The following is an 18,921-nucleotide window of genomic DNA, read 5'->3' as shown; positions in this document are numbered from 1 at the left end:
CTTGTTTAACTTTAGTAGCATTTTGTTATGCTTTGTTACGCAAAAAAAATGCCCAAATTTTGCTATTATGTTTGTGGAAAAAAAATTGTGGAAGTGTACGGGAACAAGGTGAACAACCAGAATGCGAGTGTCTGTTGTTTAAGGGGCTTTTGTTTTGGGTGGAACGCTTTTTTGCAACCAAAAGGAATGTGGGAACGCATTTTTTCTTAAATATAGCACCAAATGCTGGTTTTGCATTTTGCATAATTTAGTTTAATTTCGCATACTTATACAAAAGCAAATTATGCAAATTTCACCCACCCCTACAACCATCTGCCCTGGGCCTTAACTACTGACTCTAAGATAACTATGTAAACCACTTTACTTCAGAGATAAAGCAGCCCAGCGTTAAAGAGATCTTTAAATGGCGGTAGCAACTTTATGCACATTTGTCAGTCATATGTTTCTTTTTTTTAAAGAAAAGCTGGTGCGAAGTATGCTATAAGAGATTCAGAAAATATCTGTAGAGAATCTTTATTCGCCAGACATCCTTTGTAACCTTTCTTCAAATGGGAGGCATTTCCTGACAAGTTATATCCTGCTGCTAGGGTTCGCAATTGCAGTTTTGAGTGTATAAATAAAATTCTTTCTAACAATACTGGGAATAGGGCAGAGGCCTGCAGTTATGCGAGGGATGCCCTGCTCTGTATGAAGGCTAATTCAACAGGCAGAAGCAGGAATGTATGATGGAACACGACGAAAATATTGAACTGCATTCAAAGGGAAAGGTCAGAAGTCCCTAGTCACTTGTCCAAAGGAAATCTCTTTTTCTTTTTTGCTGCTGGCTTCAGGTTAGCCACAGATCCATGTTGAGGCTACCTCTGTGCAATCTTTACACCTCTTGCCCGATTTCCTGAGCTTGTCATTGTACAATAGGAAAGTATGGTTGTCGATGCCTTTTAAGCAAATGCTTCGTGAATGTTCTGCTTTTAGTGTCTGCATAATTATTTGTGCTATGATTAAATATATAATACATTAACTGTTAAAATATGGAGAATGAATGTTATGTGACATGTAGGTTAATGTCCAGGCTGTTTTGGCCAAGCAGCTTACTCAGAAAACGGGCGTTAACTTGTACTAAAGGACTGCTCACGATCGCTACGGCAGGCACAATGTAATAGTTCTTAAACTCTCCGCGTGAGCACACCCCACACTGGTATTAATGAATGTCCTAAAGCAGTGGTTCTTACCCTTTTGACGTCTGTGGACCCCACTGATTCAATGTCGGAAGCCAGTGGCCCCCACCTTAGCAACGTCTGCGATTTGAACCCAACAGTACACAAAAATATAGAAACAAGTATGCATACAAAAAATGCGCAAATTATGTCATGTTCTACTAAATTCACAAGCAAACATTATTTAAAAATCGGGTCTTTAATATCAATGAAAATGTAAGTTTTAAAAATGTAATTTATTTCGGAAAGACAAAAGATGTGCAGCGATATGCTGGACTCTAGCATATCACTTTGTCTTTTTTGTTCCTAATGCATATTGTTTATCGGCTCATACCCCAATGCTTCAAATGTGGCCTCAATCGTTTGTACTAAATTCCATTTGCTATACTTGTGTTGCCCCCATGAATCAACATAAGGATTCCAACTTAATCTGTCTCTCCAATTTCAAATGCCTTCAGATTTCAAAATTTCCAATTTTCAGTTTTGCTTTTTGATCTATATATTTTTCATGAATTTGCTTATATGTAACTTTTTAGACAGTTGCGGTCCTTCTAGGTAGACATTGCAGACATAGCAATGAAAACTACTGTTCTCTAGAGCATTATCATGAGTTAAATTGCGCTCCACCATTATTTTCCACACTCGCCTGTTGATAAGGACATATCATTTGGGCAGCAGGCAATGATCTCATATTAGTGCCCCGTTGAGCATTCACAACTGCTCAAGTAGAGACGCGTAGCAGCACAGTGCCAGGATGAAACATCTGACCAGAGATGATGGACCTCATGTTTCATTGTAACCTCTCCTTTCCCCCCGCAGATCCTCCAGGAGCTCGAGTATGGACCCTCCGTGGACTGGTGGGCCCTGGGGGTGCTGATGTACGAAATGATGGCCGGACAACCTCCCTTCGAAGCCGACAATGAAGATGACCTATTCGAGTCCATCCTGCATGACGACGTCCTCTACCCTGTGTGGCTGAGCAAGGAAGCTGTCAGCATTTTAAAAGCTGTGAGTTCAGCAAGCCAAAGTTTTTATGTTTCAAACAACATATGTTATGTTAACATGTTTTGCATAGCGCACAGCTGCCTCAGCAAAGAGGTGAAGCAGAACATAGGGGCTGGAAACCAGAAGGAGGCACTTAGGGTGAGGGGAAAAGATGAGTTTTGATGGCTGTTATAAGGTCTTTTCTCCTCTTGCTTTCTTCCACCCTGTCTTTCCTTCTTGTTCAGCCTGTGAGCTCTTAGAATCTTCATTGATGTCATAGAATGTTCTATGACTGCTGTAGGACAGTTGACTCCTGGGCTGCCAGAAGGTAACACGAAGATGGTTCAAGCTTGGGTTCTTTGATGTAGTTGCAGAGAGTATATAAGTTGCTGTAGAAGAATTTCTTGAGAAGTAAATCCTTTGAATATGAATCCACGCAGGGTTTGTAGTCCAAATCGTCGCCAATGTTACAAAGGTAAAGAAGTCCAGAGGTGGTAGGTTGCAAGAAGCTTTATTGAAGTATAAGTTACAGAGGTATGATGTTGTAGCCAAGATGGTAAGTAGGCCTGTAAGTATCTCTGTAAGTACGCCCCACCAGGAGCAGTCTCTTGCTGCTCCGCCTGCAGACACCAACTGATTCACTTCACCCATTCAGCATTCCATGACATATACAACATTCCACACATACTCAGGCTGAACAGCAAGAGGAAGAAAGAGAACTGAGAAGGAGAGGAACATTCACCTTACTACAAAGGCCCTGGCACGCTAAAAAATCCAGCACTGGGAGTTCATATGCAGTTGAGAGCACCACAATCTGGATAACTGGGCCTTTGATATTACACTGAGTGTGGGAAGGGAAGAAGCTGTTTGTGTTCCTTATGGATGCAAACTGCACCTTCCTATAGTCTGGCGAAATATGTTAAATACGACTGCAACCACAAGTGTCCGTCTGTCTGTTATCTGAAATAACATATAAATACACACATATCTCGGATGCGTGTCTGTGCCTCTGTGGGGCCTTAGTAGTTCCCCAAGGTGACACTGTCCCTTTCCAATCAGGCTGTCACTTTGAATATCTGCAGTTTCTCCATAAGATAAGAAACAATGTTTTATGTGAAGTATGGATACTCGTGGGTTATAAAAGGAGTAGGTTTATTAGTTTAGATGTAGGCCACATGACAAGACAAAACTCAATGTGCTCGATGTTTCGTTTCTTTTTTTGTGGTTATGCTTTTCTCCATATTGGCCGTGTGCACCTGGTTGCATTGGTGTTTCCATGTGCCTGACATACATTTGTTTGGAGATGGCTATTGCACATGCGCTCACACAGCAGAGATTTCAAACCAGACGTACACAGGAGTGATGTAATTCCGGTGTGTCATTTGCCACGTTTGATCGGAATGACGTAATCCCTAAGATTTACACCTGTAAACCAAGAAGATTTAAAGATTTTTTGTACACGTTATGTGAAAATCCATAGCTATTGTTTAGATGACACCAAGCCTGTGATGTGTTTCTTATAAGACAATACTTGCTTGCACGTTTTCTTCAATGGCATTTGTTATGCACAATTCCTAAAACAAATAGTAGGGGGTTAACTAGCATAGGTAGTGCACCAGACATGTAGTAACGTCACAGGAAGCAATGTCACAGCTTAATCATATCGCTCCCTTTAAAGGAAACAAATTTAACCTTACAGTTAAAGGTGAAAAACAAGAGTTACTATGTAGAAATAATTAATGTTCCCTATATATAGTTCTATTTGAAAACTGTAGTTTTCAGAGTAAACAAAAGGAGCCTGTCGTATTTTAAAGAGTTTTTTGTTTTCCTGCTTTTTTTTCCTTCTGGGGCTGTATTACATAAAGTCCCCCAGATGCGCAACAGGCTCACTTTGCACACCCCACGGCCACTTTGATATTACAGAAGGGGGCGCAGACGCTTGTGTGGCCCCTTCTGTAATACCAACAGCGCTGGCACTCATAAAGTGCCAGCACTATCTGCTGGAGGCATTCCCTTATTTGCATGGGGGCGTGCCTCATGCAAATGAGGGAATCCCTTGGCCTCTGTTCCTGCGCTGTATTACAGACGGGGGCTTAGAGGCAATGAAGTCCTCAGGAGGTGCATTGAGATTGTGCCATCTAAAAGGCAGTGACTTTCAGTGCGTCCCTTGATGGCAGCCCTCTGGAGGGAGGAAAGGAGGTCCCATGGACCCCCAGCACCAGGGCTGGACTGGGAACCAAAACCTTCCCAAGCAAAATGCTCGGTGCCGCCGAGCTCTTTGCCAGGGCCGGTTTTCGGCCAATTTTGTTACAGGTCCGATTTTGCAGCTATGCTGCAAAAAAGGCCCTGTAACAAAATCGGCCCCCAGGGGCCCAAAATCGGCCCCCACCCGTGCGACGCACCGGGGGATTGCCCGGTGCCCTCTACGGCCAGTCCGGCCCTGCCCAGCACCCCTTTGCAGGCGGGAGCAGTCACTGACTGCACCCACCTGCAAGGGGATCTATAATCAAAAATTTGCTAGCATTCGCGACAAGAATTTTCAATTCTATTAAGGACACGGAGGCGAGGATTATGCTTCTCAATCTTTACTGCATATAACACAGCAGCCAATGAAAATGTACATTTTCACAAAAAACAGTAAATAAACTTCATTTCCCATGAACACACATGAGCATAGGCACGCCCCCATAGTCCATAAGAACCCCCTGCCTACTCCCATCATCCTCTTTCTTTGAGGCGAAACAAGTCCAACGAAACTTGAACAGGCACAACTCCTCCAACGTGGAAGAAACATCTGCAGGTTAACATCCTGACATCCAACGTCGTTCAATCCGACTTCTTATCAGATCCTGAAAGAAAGGATAAGACCACCGTAATCACTGAATAATAGGGTGGGTAAACTTAATACATACTGTACATTAAGCCGGGTGGGATAATCCTCTCCTCCATGTTCTTAATAGAATTGAAAATTCTTGTCGCGAATGCTAGCAAATTTTTGATTCTATTACAGGACCGGAGGCTTCAGATTATGCTAGTTTAACGCTGATTAAATACCACTGAAGTAATATCTCCCACCAGCTTATAATAAAACGTTTTAAACGTTGATTCAGAAGACCAATCTGCACAACGCATTATATCTTGGATAGTAGAACCCAAACCATATGATTTTGACGCCATAGCGCCTCTCACTGAATGAGCAGCAAAGATCTGTGTATCAACACCGGCTTCTTTCATAATGAAGCGGAGCCATCTGGCAATAGTGGCCACAGCAACTGGTTTAAAGGGCTTTTGGATCGCAATCAACAACTGAGTACAGCCCTGAGGCCGCAAGGCCTTGGTACATTCCTCGTAAACCTTTAAACATTGGACCACACATAGTTTTTCATTATCAGGGAAGAATTGTAAGAAATATGTCGAGACAATGTTTTAGTACGACCTGTAATATGTGAAGAAACCCCTTACGGGGTAAACACTCTACCTGTTACGTCGAGCGCTCTCACATCTGAAGACCTTCTGCAAGACGATAAACAAAGCAACATGGCCAATTTCGCCGACAATTGTTTTCTAGACAGAAGAGCATTGATCGGCCAACTGTTAAATAACGAGATCACTAAAGAAACGTCCCATAACCCGGTATACTTGGGTTTAGGAGGGTTAGTCACCCTAATTCCTTTCAATAACTTGCAAACCACAGGATGCATGCCTACCGGTTTCCCGTCTACCTGGGCATGCCCCGCCGAGATAGCGGAACGAAAATTATTGACCGAACGGTACGCTAAGCCGTTGGCAGCTTTCTCTGACAGAAAGTTTAAAACTTGCGGCAACTCTGCCCCCACGGGATCCACGTGTCGTCCTACGCACCAATCCACCCAGTTCTTCCAGGCTGCGGAGTAACGTTTCCTGGTGGAAGGTGCCCATGCCTGCCTGATGAACTCGGCAGTTTCGCTCGAAACTCCCGGCAACTGCCACTGTTCCCGGAAAGCCTCCATGCCATCAGCGACAGCCTGCCCTCCAACAGCAACGGATGCTGTTCCTGACAAGGGCCCTGCAGCAACCACTTCGAGTCCGGTAGTAACCGTGGACGATCGCAACTCCACTGTAACAACGTGGGAAACCACGCTTGTGACGTCCACCACGGAGTCACCATGACTATTTCCGCCCGTTGTCTGATCACTTGAGTCATCATTCTGGGAATCAACAAGAACGGGGGAAAGGCATATTGAACTCCTTGAGACCAATCCTGCAGAAAGGCATCGGTCGCTGCCGCCATCGCGTCCGGTCTCCAACCGAAGAACCGGGGAATTTGATAAGTCAATCTGGAGGCAAATAGGTCCGTCTGAAAAGGACCCCAAACCGCTTTTAGCCAGTGAAAAACCTGGGGAAGCAGCTTCCAGTCGCTGTAATCCCTCAAATGTCTGGAATTCCAGTCCGCCACCTGATTGGCCTGACCAGGGATGTATTCTGCTATTACTGAGATCTGATTCTGGAGGCAATAATGCCAGAAGTCATTGGCTATTTGAACAAGAAGAGACGACCTCGTGCCGCCCAACTTGTTGATATACCTCACCGCGGACACATTGTCCAGGCGGAGGAGAATGCAACAAGATGTCTTTTTCGGGGACAACGTGCGAATCGCAAACGACCCTGCTAGTAGTTCCAGACAATTTATGTGAAGTTCTAGCTCTTGCGTTGACCATCTGCCACCTGTAGAAACTTCTCCACAGCGCGCGCCCCAGCCCCACCTGCTGGCGTCTGACTCTATTACTACCTCTGGTTGTGATCCGAAGATCGCCCTGCCATTCCAGGCGTCCATGTGGCCTAGCCACCACTGAAGCTCGGTTCGGACTTCCTCCGAAAAAGGGACCGAGTCCGTATATGAGAGTCCCCTCTGAAGGTGCTTGATCTTCAGACGTTGAAGGGCCCTGTAATGCAGAGGCCCCGGGAATATCGCTTGAATAGATGATGCCAATATCCCCACTACTCTGGCCAGCGCTCTTAGCGTGACCATTCGTTTGTCCAGTAGTCTCACAATCTCCTTCTTCAAATCCCTCAATTTCGCTTGGGGTAGACATAGTTGCGCTGTCTGAGAATTGATCGTGAATCCCAGGAATTCTATTACCTGTGTCGGTACCATCACCGACTTCTTCAGATTTACCACGAACCCTAAGGCCTGTAGCAGCGTAGTAGTCATGATCAACTGCTGCTGAAGGACGGACTGATGCTGCGCCATGATCAGAATATCGTCCAGATAAATGATCAGTCGCACTCCCCTTTCTCTGAGATAGGCTACCACCGGCTTCTTCACCTTGGTGAAGCACCAGGGAGCTGAGGAGAGACCAAAAGGAAGGGCCAAATATTCGTAGCAACGGCCATTCCAGAGTAACTGCAGGAACCTGCTATGTGGAGGAAAAATCGGTACAGAAAGATATGCATCTTTGAGGTCCAGACGGACCAACCAATCGTTTTCTTGTAATAAATCTGCTAACAAATGAATACCTTCCATTTTGAAATGATTGTACGTCAAGTATTGATTGAACTCTTTGAGGTTGAGCACTAGCCTGTTGCCACCCCCTTTCTTCTGAACAAGAAAGACATTGCTGAAGAAACCGCGATGGCCCGTCTGACACTGAGCAATCGCGCCTTTCTGCAGCAGGTCCGCCACCTCTTCATCTATGAAATTGTGATCTAGTTGGGAAAAATGGAGAGGTGGAGGGGGAAACGCTTGCGTTGGGCGAGAGTAGAACTCCAGCTGAAACCCTTGAATGGTCTGCAGCACCCAAGCGTCTTGAGTCAAAGCTTGCTACTGCGGCAGACAATGCAGCGTGCGCCCCCCTAATGGAAGTACAGAAACATCTGTTACACTCACCGGTATTTTGGCTTTACTTGAAGCTCGCTCTATTGTTTCCCGACTGGAAACGACCTTTGCTGAACCTTCGTCTGGATGGGTAAAAGGTGCCACCACGGGTGGAGTCCCACTCTCCACGACCAAAGTCTCTTCTTTGGGAACCTTGCTGAAAACCTTGGCCTGACGAGCGACCCCCGTCTCGCCCGGCCCTGTTGAAAACCCCTTGGTTGAGGGCTCGCTTTATCCCGCTTTATGCCTTATCCAAGGCGGTGAAGGTCCCCACGTATTTAGTGACGTCCTTGACGAAGCAGTCTCCGAATAGAAAACCCCCTGCCAGAGGACCTGGCTCAGCTTCGGCAAGTTCAGTCAGATTGCTATCCATCCGTAAGAGTAAGGATTTGCGTCTTTCGGAAGAGATTGCGCAGTTCGCATTGCCTATCAAACAAATAGCGCGCTGAGCCCAGCCTGCCAATATGTCCAGATCCACCAAAGATGCCCCTTCTTTGGCCACCAGGGCCATCTCCAAGATTTTTGCCAAAGGCCCTACAACATCGAGCAACTTATCTTGGCATCCCCGCCAAGCCCGATCCAGCCCCCTTTTGGGGTCCTTCGAGAACCTCTTCAAGAAGGTTAGCATACTGGCGTCTATCTCTGGAGTGTCAACCACCCCATCCGGGATATCTGGGTGAGGACACTCCGATCGCAACCTGTTACGGACCTATCGAAGCTCTTCCTGAGGTTCTCATGGAGATAATCAGAAACTTCTTGCGGCGGGACCCAGTCAGAGTACCGCGGGTGTACGATATCCGAAGGATCAAAGTTGAAGGTTTTGGCGACCTTATCCTCAGTTGTTTTGGGGACAACCTTGGCCTTTTTGGAAGCGGGAGGTTGTTCCACCGAAGTGTCGGTGTCCGTATCAGTATCGGTATTGGTGGTGGTGGTATCGGTGTCCATTGGTGCCGATCTTTTGGATCTCGCTTTACCACACGCCTGGGGGTGGTCCGATGTCCCCTTCGCCGGCAGGGAAGCCAACGACTGAGAATGTGGCCATTGCTGGTCGGCCGAACCTGCGGCGGCGGAAGTGGAGGCTGCCTGCTTCCCTTTTCTCATCCTGTCGTATCCATGGCGTTTCGCGAAGCCCTCTAGTTGTTTCCATAGAGGGCGTAGGACCACTGTGAGTGCCTGCTGCACTGTCTGAGGGACTTTCGTCTCCATAGCTCGATTCACTGAAGCTTGGACCGAGGCATCCAACGCTTCCACAATATTGTCCTCCAAGACAGCGGCCTGTTGTCTTTTAACCATCTCCTCCCCACCGGCATTTTCTTCGTCCGGATACTGTACCCAATCTTCCATGGTGCGGACAACACCTTGCGGTACGCGGGAGAACACTCTGGAATGTCTCACACTGGGAGGGTAATGGGGGGGGTCAGCCCAAGCACACTAATACGAAACAATCCGGCAACGTTACCCAAACCCCCTCAGCAAAGCTGTAGTCCAGTGGGTCAGTGACCTCGGCCCTTAAATCTCCTGAGCGTGTGCACACCCTGGGCCTCTAGTATTTTACAACCAAGTCTCTGGCGATCGAACAAGGAGTACGTTGGTGTGTGGAACGTGTGAGCACGTGCGTTCCTGTAAGCCAGGGTATCGCGTCGAGGCACGCAGCCCAAAAGCGACCAAAATCTACCAAAAATAGCCCAATTTGGTCAGCTATTGGGACGCGCGCGTCGAGCGAGAGCCACCCGGTCTAAACGTCAGGGCATATCAGGGGAGCCCATGCGCACCCTAGGGCAGCCGGTACCGGGCTCCACTGAAAAGAGCAACGGCCCCTTGCCGGTCAAAGACCGTTGTAATCAGTGCCTGAAGCGAACACTCTACAGCGGAAAATAACAGCCGAAGCTGAAGGCCCAAAGCGAGATCATAATGAGCTAAAGTCAGAAAGTGCAATAATCAAGAACAAAATACATTAACAGCAATAATAAATGGCAACACAATTAGCCCCAATTATAGGCGGAAGATCCCGCAATAACATCAAATCATAGCAATATAAACCTCAAACAGTATCCCAAACCACAAGCAGGTTGAGGGGACCCGAGGGGAGGTGCACTTAACTCTGACTTGTGAGCAGCAAAGAAAGAGGATGATGGGAGCACGCAGGGGGTTCTTATGGACTATGGGGGCGTGCCTATGCTCATGTGTGTTCATGGGAAATGAAGTTTATTTACTGTTTTTTGTGAAAATATGCATTTTCATTGGCTGCTGTGTTATATGCTGTAAAGATTGAGAAGCATAATCTGAAGCCTCCGATCCTGTAATAGAATCCCCTTCAAAAGTGCAGGCGGGTTGCTGCCGGCAATATGCAAAAACAGAGCGGCTGTAAAGCAGCTGCTCAGTTTGTCCCATGAATTTGCTGCCTCCATTCATGGTAATAGGGCGTATTTTCTGTTTTTAAAGGTACGCCCGGCGCAAACAATGAAAATGCGCATTTACCATAATAGGCCCCCTTGTGTGTTTAACCAGCATGGTTAAATACACCATCTTTTCACACCCTTTAGTAACAAAGGCATGTAAGGTGACCAGGTTCCTGCTTATAACCCCCTCCAGCGCCATTTTCCTGGCTAAGGAGGACGTTAGCTCTTTCACTGCACTCCGCTCCATCCCAGTCAAAGGAGCTGCACACTTCGTCTGCCCGTGAGATGCAACTCTTGGGTAGTGACATTGACGTCATTTGGGATTGCCAGAGGTCACTGCTGCGACCCCTGGCATGCTCCTTGTGACCCCTGGCACTGCCTCTGCAACCCCTAGTGTCAGCAGTGGCAAAATACATGTCAGGAACTGAAGCAGATTGTCCTTATGGACGGTGGTAGAGGCTTCATTTACCTTATTTTTTGTCTATTTGTTATTATACAAATAGTAAATAATATTGCATCATTCTCTATTAGTTTAATAAAAAAAATAGAGCATAAATAGCTGTAATATGACTTCCTCTGGCAGCTGAGGTAGGCAAAAAACAAATCTTTCAAATGTATGCATGTTGTGTGCGGGTGCTTGCGGGTTTGAGTGTGTTTATGTAAGAGAGAGTGTGTGTATGTGTGCCTGTGTAGGCAGAGTGTGTGTATTTCTGAATGTATGTGTATGTATAAGCATATGTATGTGTGAGTGACAGTGAAGGCCAAGGGGCATGTGAAGTCGCTTCCGCTATCACTGGCATTTTGGTGAATTTACGTCCATGGGCACAGAGCTTCAATTTGCATTAACCTGATCTCAGTCTTTAACGGTGCACCGAAGGCTGTGGCCACTGATGAGGTCTATGGCCAGGCCATACACCAAAGCCCTCCTCCTTCCCCAAATGCAATAGAACAGTCACAGCAGCTGGGCACCAGCAAGGAGATACCACAAGTAGGAGTTTCCAATAAAAGGGGCACATTTGAGCAGGGTTGATAAGAGTCCTCAATTTGTCGGAACTGTCCCAATTTTTGCCCTGGCAACTTGCAGTAAATTTGGCACAGATCAGGGTTTTCTGACATGGTTCACTGAACACAGAGAAAGGCAAGTTTTCATGTGTTCCAGTGCAGGATTACTTAGCTGCCCCTCACAGAAAGACATATTGGTAACACAGATGGCACTCTTAATTTCACTAAATGACTCGTTGTCTTTCTGTGTTGGTGGGCACTGCTATTCTGTGCCCTTGTGCAGAATTGCTGTCCTATTTTTATGTTTGTAGAATGTCTTGGTTTTGGGCCTTTAACATCCAGTCACTTTATATATGAGCCTCTTTCCACCTCAAGGAAAAGGAAATGCCCTCCCCTCTCTTAGTGGAGAATCTCTATCCACTTACGTTGACCAATTAATTGCGCCCTGATTTTAATACCCTGCACTCATTGTCCACTCTTGCTCATTTGCAGCCGGCATGACTCACGGGTGGGGGGTCGCGCAGGGAGGTTAATGTAATAAAAAATATATATAATTAAACGTGCCTTTCCGCCGGCATGGTTCCACGTCTTCTCTGCTCTCCTTCTCTCCAGGAACAGGAAGCAGAAGCAGGCAGCCAGGCTCCCCCCCCCCCCCCCCCAAGCCAATCACAATGCTGCAAGCAGCATTGTGATTGGTCGAGACGTCACCCAGCCAGCGGCTTATGAGGAGGCCATTTTCTCCTTGTAGGCAGCATTGCAGCCTGCATGGAGAAGGGCAGAGTGTGATTGACTGGTTTGGGCGGCCTCAGGGAGCTGACCAAACAGTTTTTGGGCACTTGGGAGTGGGCAGGAACACCACTCCTCCCCTGCTCTCAGAGCAGCCCCACCCACCAACCCACCCGCAACCAAACATAAAATGGTAATAATTGAAAGATATTAGCATTTTATGTTTCTGCTTTTCGCACTGCGAGAAAGCGGTGCGGCGATGCTCCTCCGCCCTAGTGGAGAAGCCACCCCTGCTCTTGCATATTTATTTTAACTTCTGTTTTTTCCTTTGTCATTGTTTTCTAACTTTCTCTTACTCATTCTTTCTCCATTTTACGCCTTTCCTTCTCTTTTGCCTGGAGCAAAGTCTTATGATGATTAATGGTTGCTTCAAAGCATGGAGACATCCAATAGCCAAACCTCTCTCAAACATGACATTGTTGGGTATTTTTGCAGAGTTTCTGGTGATTTTTTTTTTCCTTTGCGCTTGCTGGGAATTAAAAAAAAAGGGTAATTGTGCCAATAATATCTACTTGTTTGATCACGTTGCAGATCAGATCTGTGGGAGCATCTTGGATTGTAGCTGCTCATCGAGAGAGACTAAGTACCATCTCTTTAGAACAGGCTTCATACGCTTACATTTTTCCAGGATAAAAAATCATCCTAATTCGACAGTCATTACTCGATTTGGAGTATCCAAGTCTATCTCCAAACATTTTATCTTATGTATATCCTTATTTAGTACCATATATCATCCACATCAATGGAGGCCTTGGTTCCTTTTAAACTGGAATCATGAAGTATAAGGTAAATACTAAACTGGGCTGGATAAATCATGGGCTGCCTAATCAATGGTTATACAGCATCATCCATAATCATTGGAGCCTTTGGTATAATCATTTAATTATTTTGATAGCCCTTTATTGACAACTAATTGTCTCTAGGTATCCGATTGAGAATCACGTACTGTATCCTATGAACAAGAAAAGAAACACTCCCTCTGTGCTGGAAGTAGACATCGAGGAAAAATTAAGGTTCAACTATTTATTAAATAAGATGTCCTTAAGATTTTTTGTGAAGTTGAAGGAACAGCACTGTGAAAAGAAAAATACAGTCTCTGTACCCAGGCCTACATTGCCAGCAATCACTAAAAAAAGATTTTCTATAATGCTTCTTTGTTTGATGATGTCTGCTGGAGTTTTGAGATCTATCATAACATCTTTTACCGGTTGGCCCCTTTAGGAAATGTGGGCATCTCATAATCCACTTGTGATCAAGGAATTCCCCAGAATGGGGCCTAGAAAGCAAACCTTCTATCCTCTTTTAATCTCAGACGTCTATGTGGGAAAGCCAGCAGATCCCAGTTTGTGACTGAAGGTTCCAAGTCTTAGCACAGCAGATAATTTGTTCACAAAAGTAGATGGAGCCATTCTTGACCAGCAATGTTAAAGAAGGCAAAGGTTTTAGAAACTCCCTGCATATTTATTGGCTACTGATGCAATGTTTCCAACAAGGTCAAGATACCATCGAACTACCAAATGTATCTTATGTGTTAAATCCTTAATGGATTTGAGGCTAATCTCCAGCTCACACATTTTCCATCCTAGTTTAGCGTAGGCGATTGAGGAATCATGAAAAGACCGGTGAAAATAGATTTTATGCCTTCTGTTTGCAGAGGTAGTTTTGATATACACCGATTAGGAGTATCCCATGGCTTAGATATCATTGCATCCCAATTTGATCATCAAGTTATAACTTTTGTACTCGGGACTCCGCATGTGAAGCTAGGTGAAGCTGTCAAGCCTTACTCCATGATGTGGTATGAGATTTGGATTTCAGATACAATGTAACACTGCAGTCATATATGATAAAGTGAATGCTAAGCCAAAAACATTTTAAGGATGTCTTCATTTCAACAAATAAAGGTAGGTTAGTAATAATGCTGGACAAAATGTGGGATCCCTGACATAGCATTGGAAGTATTTCAAACTTTCTTGTTCTTCTTTAATGTTAGGACCAATGTAAATTAAATTAACAGTTTCAGACTCAGAAAGATCGTAATGATTTTATGTGAAAATGGAAAACCCTTGAGATCAAGAATGGGCTATGCCAGCTCCCTCACAGTTAGACAAGTTGAAGTGGCTCACTAGTACGTCTCGCCCTGTCCAAACCTGTGCTACCAGTTGCACCTTTAATTGATAGTTCAGCTCGAGAGACTAAACCCTTGTCGATTGATCCCCGGTGAGCGGACTTAAGACCACCAGGACAACACCACCATAAGCTCTTTGAGTGCCTACGTTTCAGAAGAGCTGATCGTGTACAGTTGGTTATGTAGTTTAATCTCGCTAAATATCTATATTTTGTAGGTTTTGTTTCTTTTTTAGGTCTTTAACTTTATTTTTTTGGAATCTGTAACCACGTTTTTCATTTTGTTTGTGCTTTCTTAAACCAATATTTAACATTGTATCAAGAGCAGTGGTATAGGGTGCCTGAAGCGATTGTGACAGAAGGCTGGAAAAGATTGTTTTCAATTTGGAAGATTTCAGGCTATGTGATTATGTCCCTTCTTGGTCAAATCACTGTAGGAGAGTCAAATATTTTAGGTGAGAGGAGGACAATAAGAAGCAGAAATCACACTTGCTTGTCATACTTATAGACGTGATAGTGGAAGATGACAGAGAAGAAGTGTGAACGCCTCCACTACACAGAGAATGAATGGTCAAAGAGGTATAAAACTGTTTTATTGTTAAGCCAGTAATGCCACGTAGCTGCAGTGCAACAGACTCTGACAGTCTTGACCACACGCATTCTGTGCTGCGAAGTACATTGGCCAGCATTAGATCAGCGCCCACAACTTTTAGCAATGTATATTGTGTTCACGTTTGGACTAGGGTCACGTTTTTATAGTCTGGCTTGACAGTGCAGCCAGGCAATTATGTGAGAATCACCAGGTGAAGGGCTTTGGCTCCACCCACATTGTGGGAGCCAGGAGTACATATTTTGATTGATCAGCGGTTTGTGGTTCAAACAAAAAAAAGGGCTTGGGCTCCACACAGCTGTGATCATTTTGTTTATTTATCCAGCTGCCTGAGCCTGGCAGGGGCACAGACATGACATTGTAATGCTATTAGAGGGCCTTGGATAACTAGATCATTTATGGTGTTTTTTTTCTGGCAGCAGCACAGACGGTAGGAGGGTTGGCATTTACCTACATGGATGTTTAGGTCTAGCTTGACAGTCAAATGTCCCCTGACCTTTTAACCTACATGCAACATTATTCTATGGTCTTTGCTTCTAGGCAAATACCTATCCATTCCCCTGCTATTTACTTGTAATCCTGGCCAGACTGGGAACAGCAACCAGCCCTGGAAGATTACTGCTCAACCTTCCCCGGTAGAGGGGGGTGGGGGATGTTAGTGACAAGATCTGCTGCAAAACCAGCCCCAAGTAACAAAACCGCCCCCCCCCCCCCCCCCCACCAGTCCACTGGGGAAATGAGCGGTGCCTGCTACGGCCAGTCCAGCCCTGCTTGTCATACTTCCTTTGAAGCCAGGCCTATTGGCATTGCCAATGCCTTGTACTATCTCGAATGGTCTTTCATCAGGACTGGCACTAGGTCATAAACTCTGCCTGTTGGTTCAAGGATGCCGGCTGCTCTTTGGTCCATCAGCCCCTGATCCCCGGGTTGATATATTGCGCCCACAGTGCAAAGCACGTATTAACATAAGAATATTGTCGCCGCGGGAGGTGGGTGTGGACCTCACCCAATGAGACGCAGTATTTATTCTTGAAACGGGAAGCCATAAGAGCTTGAAAACAGGGGGAGCTGAGAGAGCGCTGCCAATGAGAACAATGGCAGAAACCCAGTGACAGAAAGAGAGGCCGGTTCTCAGTGAGCGGATAATGCGCGCCGGAGGACTGCTGATTTCAAACGTGTGCTCCTGATCATACACACTAGCCTTGTTGGGCTGGAACAGGAAAAACAGAGGAAACAAGGCGGCGTCTGAGCCTTTCAGAGCAGAATGCTAACAAGGGATTAGCCTTGGAGCGCAGTATTTCCTCACATTGTACTGCCAGACATTGGCCCCATTCTCGAGTTACTGCAGGGTTTGAGGGCTCCAGGAGCTGCAGCTGACCTTTCAGTGGGACAGGGGAGCTAGATGGGTGTTGTTTTTTGTATTTTTCACTTGAGTTTGTTGTGTTTCTTTGGTGAAAGTCTGTAAAGGACACCTCCTCACGAAACGTAAACACTTTTACAGTTCGTCGAGATATAGGAATTTCTGTGCATACGTCGTGCCAGCATGAAAGGAAACCCTACATTAGTATGTACAGTGGTATTCCTTTGGGAAGTAAACATTGACATAGCCAGTAGGTCCGGCTTATAATAGAAGCTGCCATTGCATTGTTTTTTTGTGTATGTCTGCATGTGTGGGTTGAGCGAGATCGAGTCAGTGGGTGGACGAGTGGATGAAAGAGTGCATGGGTGTTGGACAGTGTACAAGCGTGAAGTGTGATTTGAGGCCTCCATTTACCAGTCATTGAAGAGGCACTTTCAGTTAAAAGCCAGACTGATTGTCTTTGCAAGTATTTATTCGATAGAGAAACAGGAGGCCGAGTGTCAAAATAAAGCCCGAATAATCGAACATTCTAAATGCAGCCTCTTTTGAATGTTACTTATTCCAGCACTGCTACTCTCATCCACAAACATGGTCCCCTGGAAATGCATTAACCATGTGACTTCAAGACAGAATTTATTGTACTGGGAACAGACAGAATTTATTCTGCTGGGAACATGCATGTAAACCATTTAACACTGAAAAACATCATGTTTTCCCCATAAATGCTTAACCAAAGGAATGTTAAATGAAAAGGACCACCCTATTTGAGAAATATTTCCCAAAGAAAACCCTAACCAAAAAGATCGTCAAAGATATACTTCAAAAATGTGGCAGCCTCTGGGCATTAAGTTTTGTCAAGTTACATTTTCTAGGGCACTGTCCTAAACGGCTTACTTTGCTCTGCTTTCTGCTGATTTCCACAGTGTTTGTGCTAAACAACCACCCATTTCTATACCCGCTGGAGCTTGAGAATGAGTGGACAGCATAGTGCACACAGGCGTTTTATGGTAAAGCGAGCAGGACACTGTGAGGTACAGAAAGGACTTAAATATGTGATTGGGCGATTGAACACTGATGGACAACACTTAGCACATATTGGGCGTTATGGTGTTACATTTCAGTTCCTCTTACCTTTCATGAGAGGTAATGATAATCAATGACCTGTCAGTTGTAGGCATCTCAGTGAGCTAACTAAACACCGCCACAGTACACGTGGGTTGCTTTTTCTAAACAGTTAAGTTGTGTAGAAGACTGCACCATGAACACTAGACTGTCCACACACAAGATTGACTATTTTCAGGTGGGCGACATCTCTTATTTGTGAAGTTCCTCATTGTTAATGTACAGCTCTTAGAGATGCCACCTACTACCAGGCTTTGTTTGTCCACCTCTTGTCAACATTTTTGAATGGTGATGTCCAGTTAGCATCTTCATTCAAGGATAGTGGTAACATTGTGACCCACTTTCTCAGTCTCCCTAACAGTATTTTTTTTACAGCTATCATCTACTCAGTCCGCAGCACCACAACAATCTCACATGTGCACACATACCACATGACCCCACGTTTACACTGTTACTAAACTTTATGCAAACACATGCACAAAACAGCAACTGTGCTGGTCCTAAGGCAAGCCTTATGACATTTTATTTCATATGGCTCCAAACGTATAGTATCTGATTTTTATTTAGCAGTATCATAATTTTGCCAAAGCTCAATATCTGATATTCAAGGACATGGATACATGGTATTTATAATACCTGGGTTTCTGTAATCCCTTTCAAAATGCATGTCTCTAATTTCCTTATAGTTGGCGACTAGTGACACAGTCAGTCACTGATTATAAATAACTCGACTACTATTTATTTATTTATTTTTAGCATTTCTTAAGCGCGAACAAATGCCCGCAGGCGTCTCGGCGCTATACTGTTAACAACTCTCCTAGGCTTGGCGTCAGACTCTTAGAGGTTAAACAGCCATGTTTTCAATTTCTTCCTGAATGACAGGAGATTTGGACTGGATCTTATGGATTGAGGCAGTGTGCTCCATAGTTTTGGGGCGGCAACCAGGAAACGTCTGTCTCCCCAGTTGACTAACTTAGTCCGCGGAACAATCAGATCGTTCAGCTTAGCTGAACGGAGTGGCCGGGAAGGGATATATGGAACCAAGTGGTCTCTCAGGAATTGAGGTGCTTGTTGGTGTAATGATTTATAGGCAATGCACAGTGTTTGGAATTTAATTCTGTTCCTGATAGGAAGCCAGTGAAAGCTTCTCAAGACTTTGGTTATAGGTTTGAATTTGGGAATGTTTGAAAGAAGTCTCGCTGCTGCGTTCTGAACTGTCTGCATTTTCTTGATGACTCTAGTTTGGGCATTGGCGAACAGGCCATTGCAGTAATCTAACGCTGACAGGACAAGAGCGCTAACTAATGTTTTGCCTACATTTTTGGGGAGGAAAGGAAAGATCTTCTTTACCAAGCGTAATTTATAGAACGCTATGGCGGCCGTTTGGTTGGCATGAGCCATAAAGTTCAGGTTGTCGTCAAACATGACGCCCAAATTTCTCACCTTCGTGGTAGGTTTCGGCA

At 45.1% G+C, this 18,921-nt stretch overlaps 1 protein-coding gene across 2 annotated transcripts in view; it reads left to right on the top strand.

Moving 5' to 3' along the window:
* PRKCE (protein kinase C epsilon) overlaps positions 1–18,921 on the top strand; it is a 1,279,555-nt gene that overhangs the window by 1,204,962 nt on the left and 55,672 nt on the right. For both annotated transcript variants that reach the window (XM_086927786.1, XM_086927785.1), the window contains one exon: positions 2,034–2,222. In XM_086927786.1, coding sequence (XP_086783912.1) covers positions 2,034–2,222 — 189 coding nt within the window. The remainder of the gene's footprint in view (positions 1–2,033; positions 2,223–18,921) is intronic.

This window comes from Lissotriton vulgaris, chromosome 6, assembly GCF_964263255.1.
Source record: "Lissotriton vulgaris chromosome 6, aLisVul1.2, whole genome shotgun sequence".
Classification (NCBI taxonomy): Eukaryota; Metazoa; Chordata; class Amphibia; order Caudata; family Salamandridae; genus Lissotriton; species Lissotriton vulgaris.
Note: the sequence above shows the minus strand (reverse complement) of the source record. Positions and strands in the feature narration are given on the sequence as shown.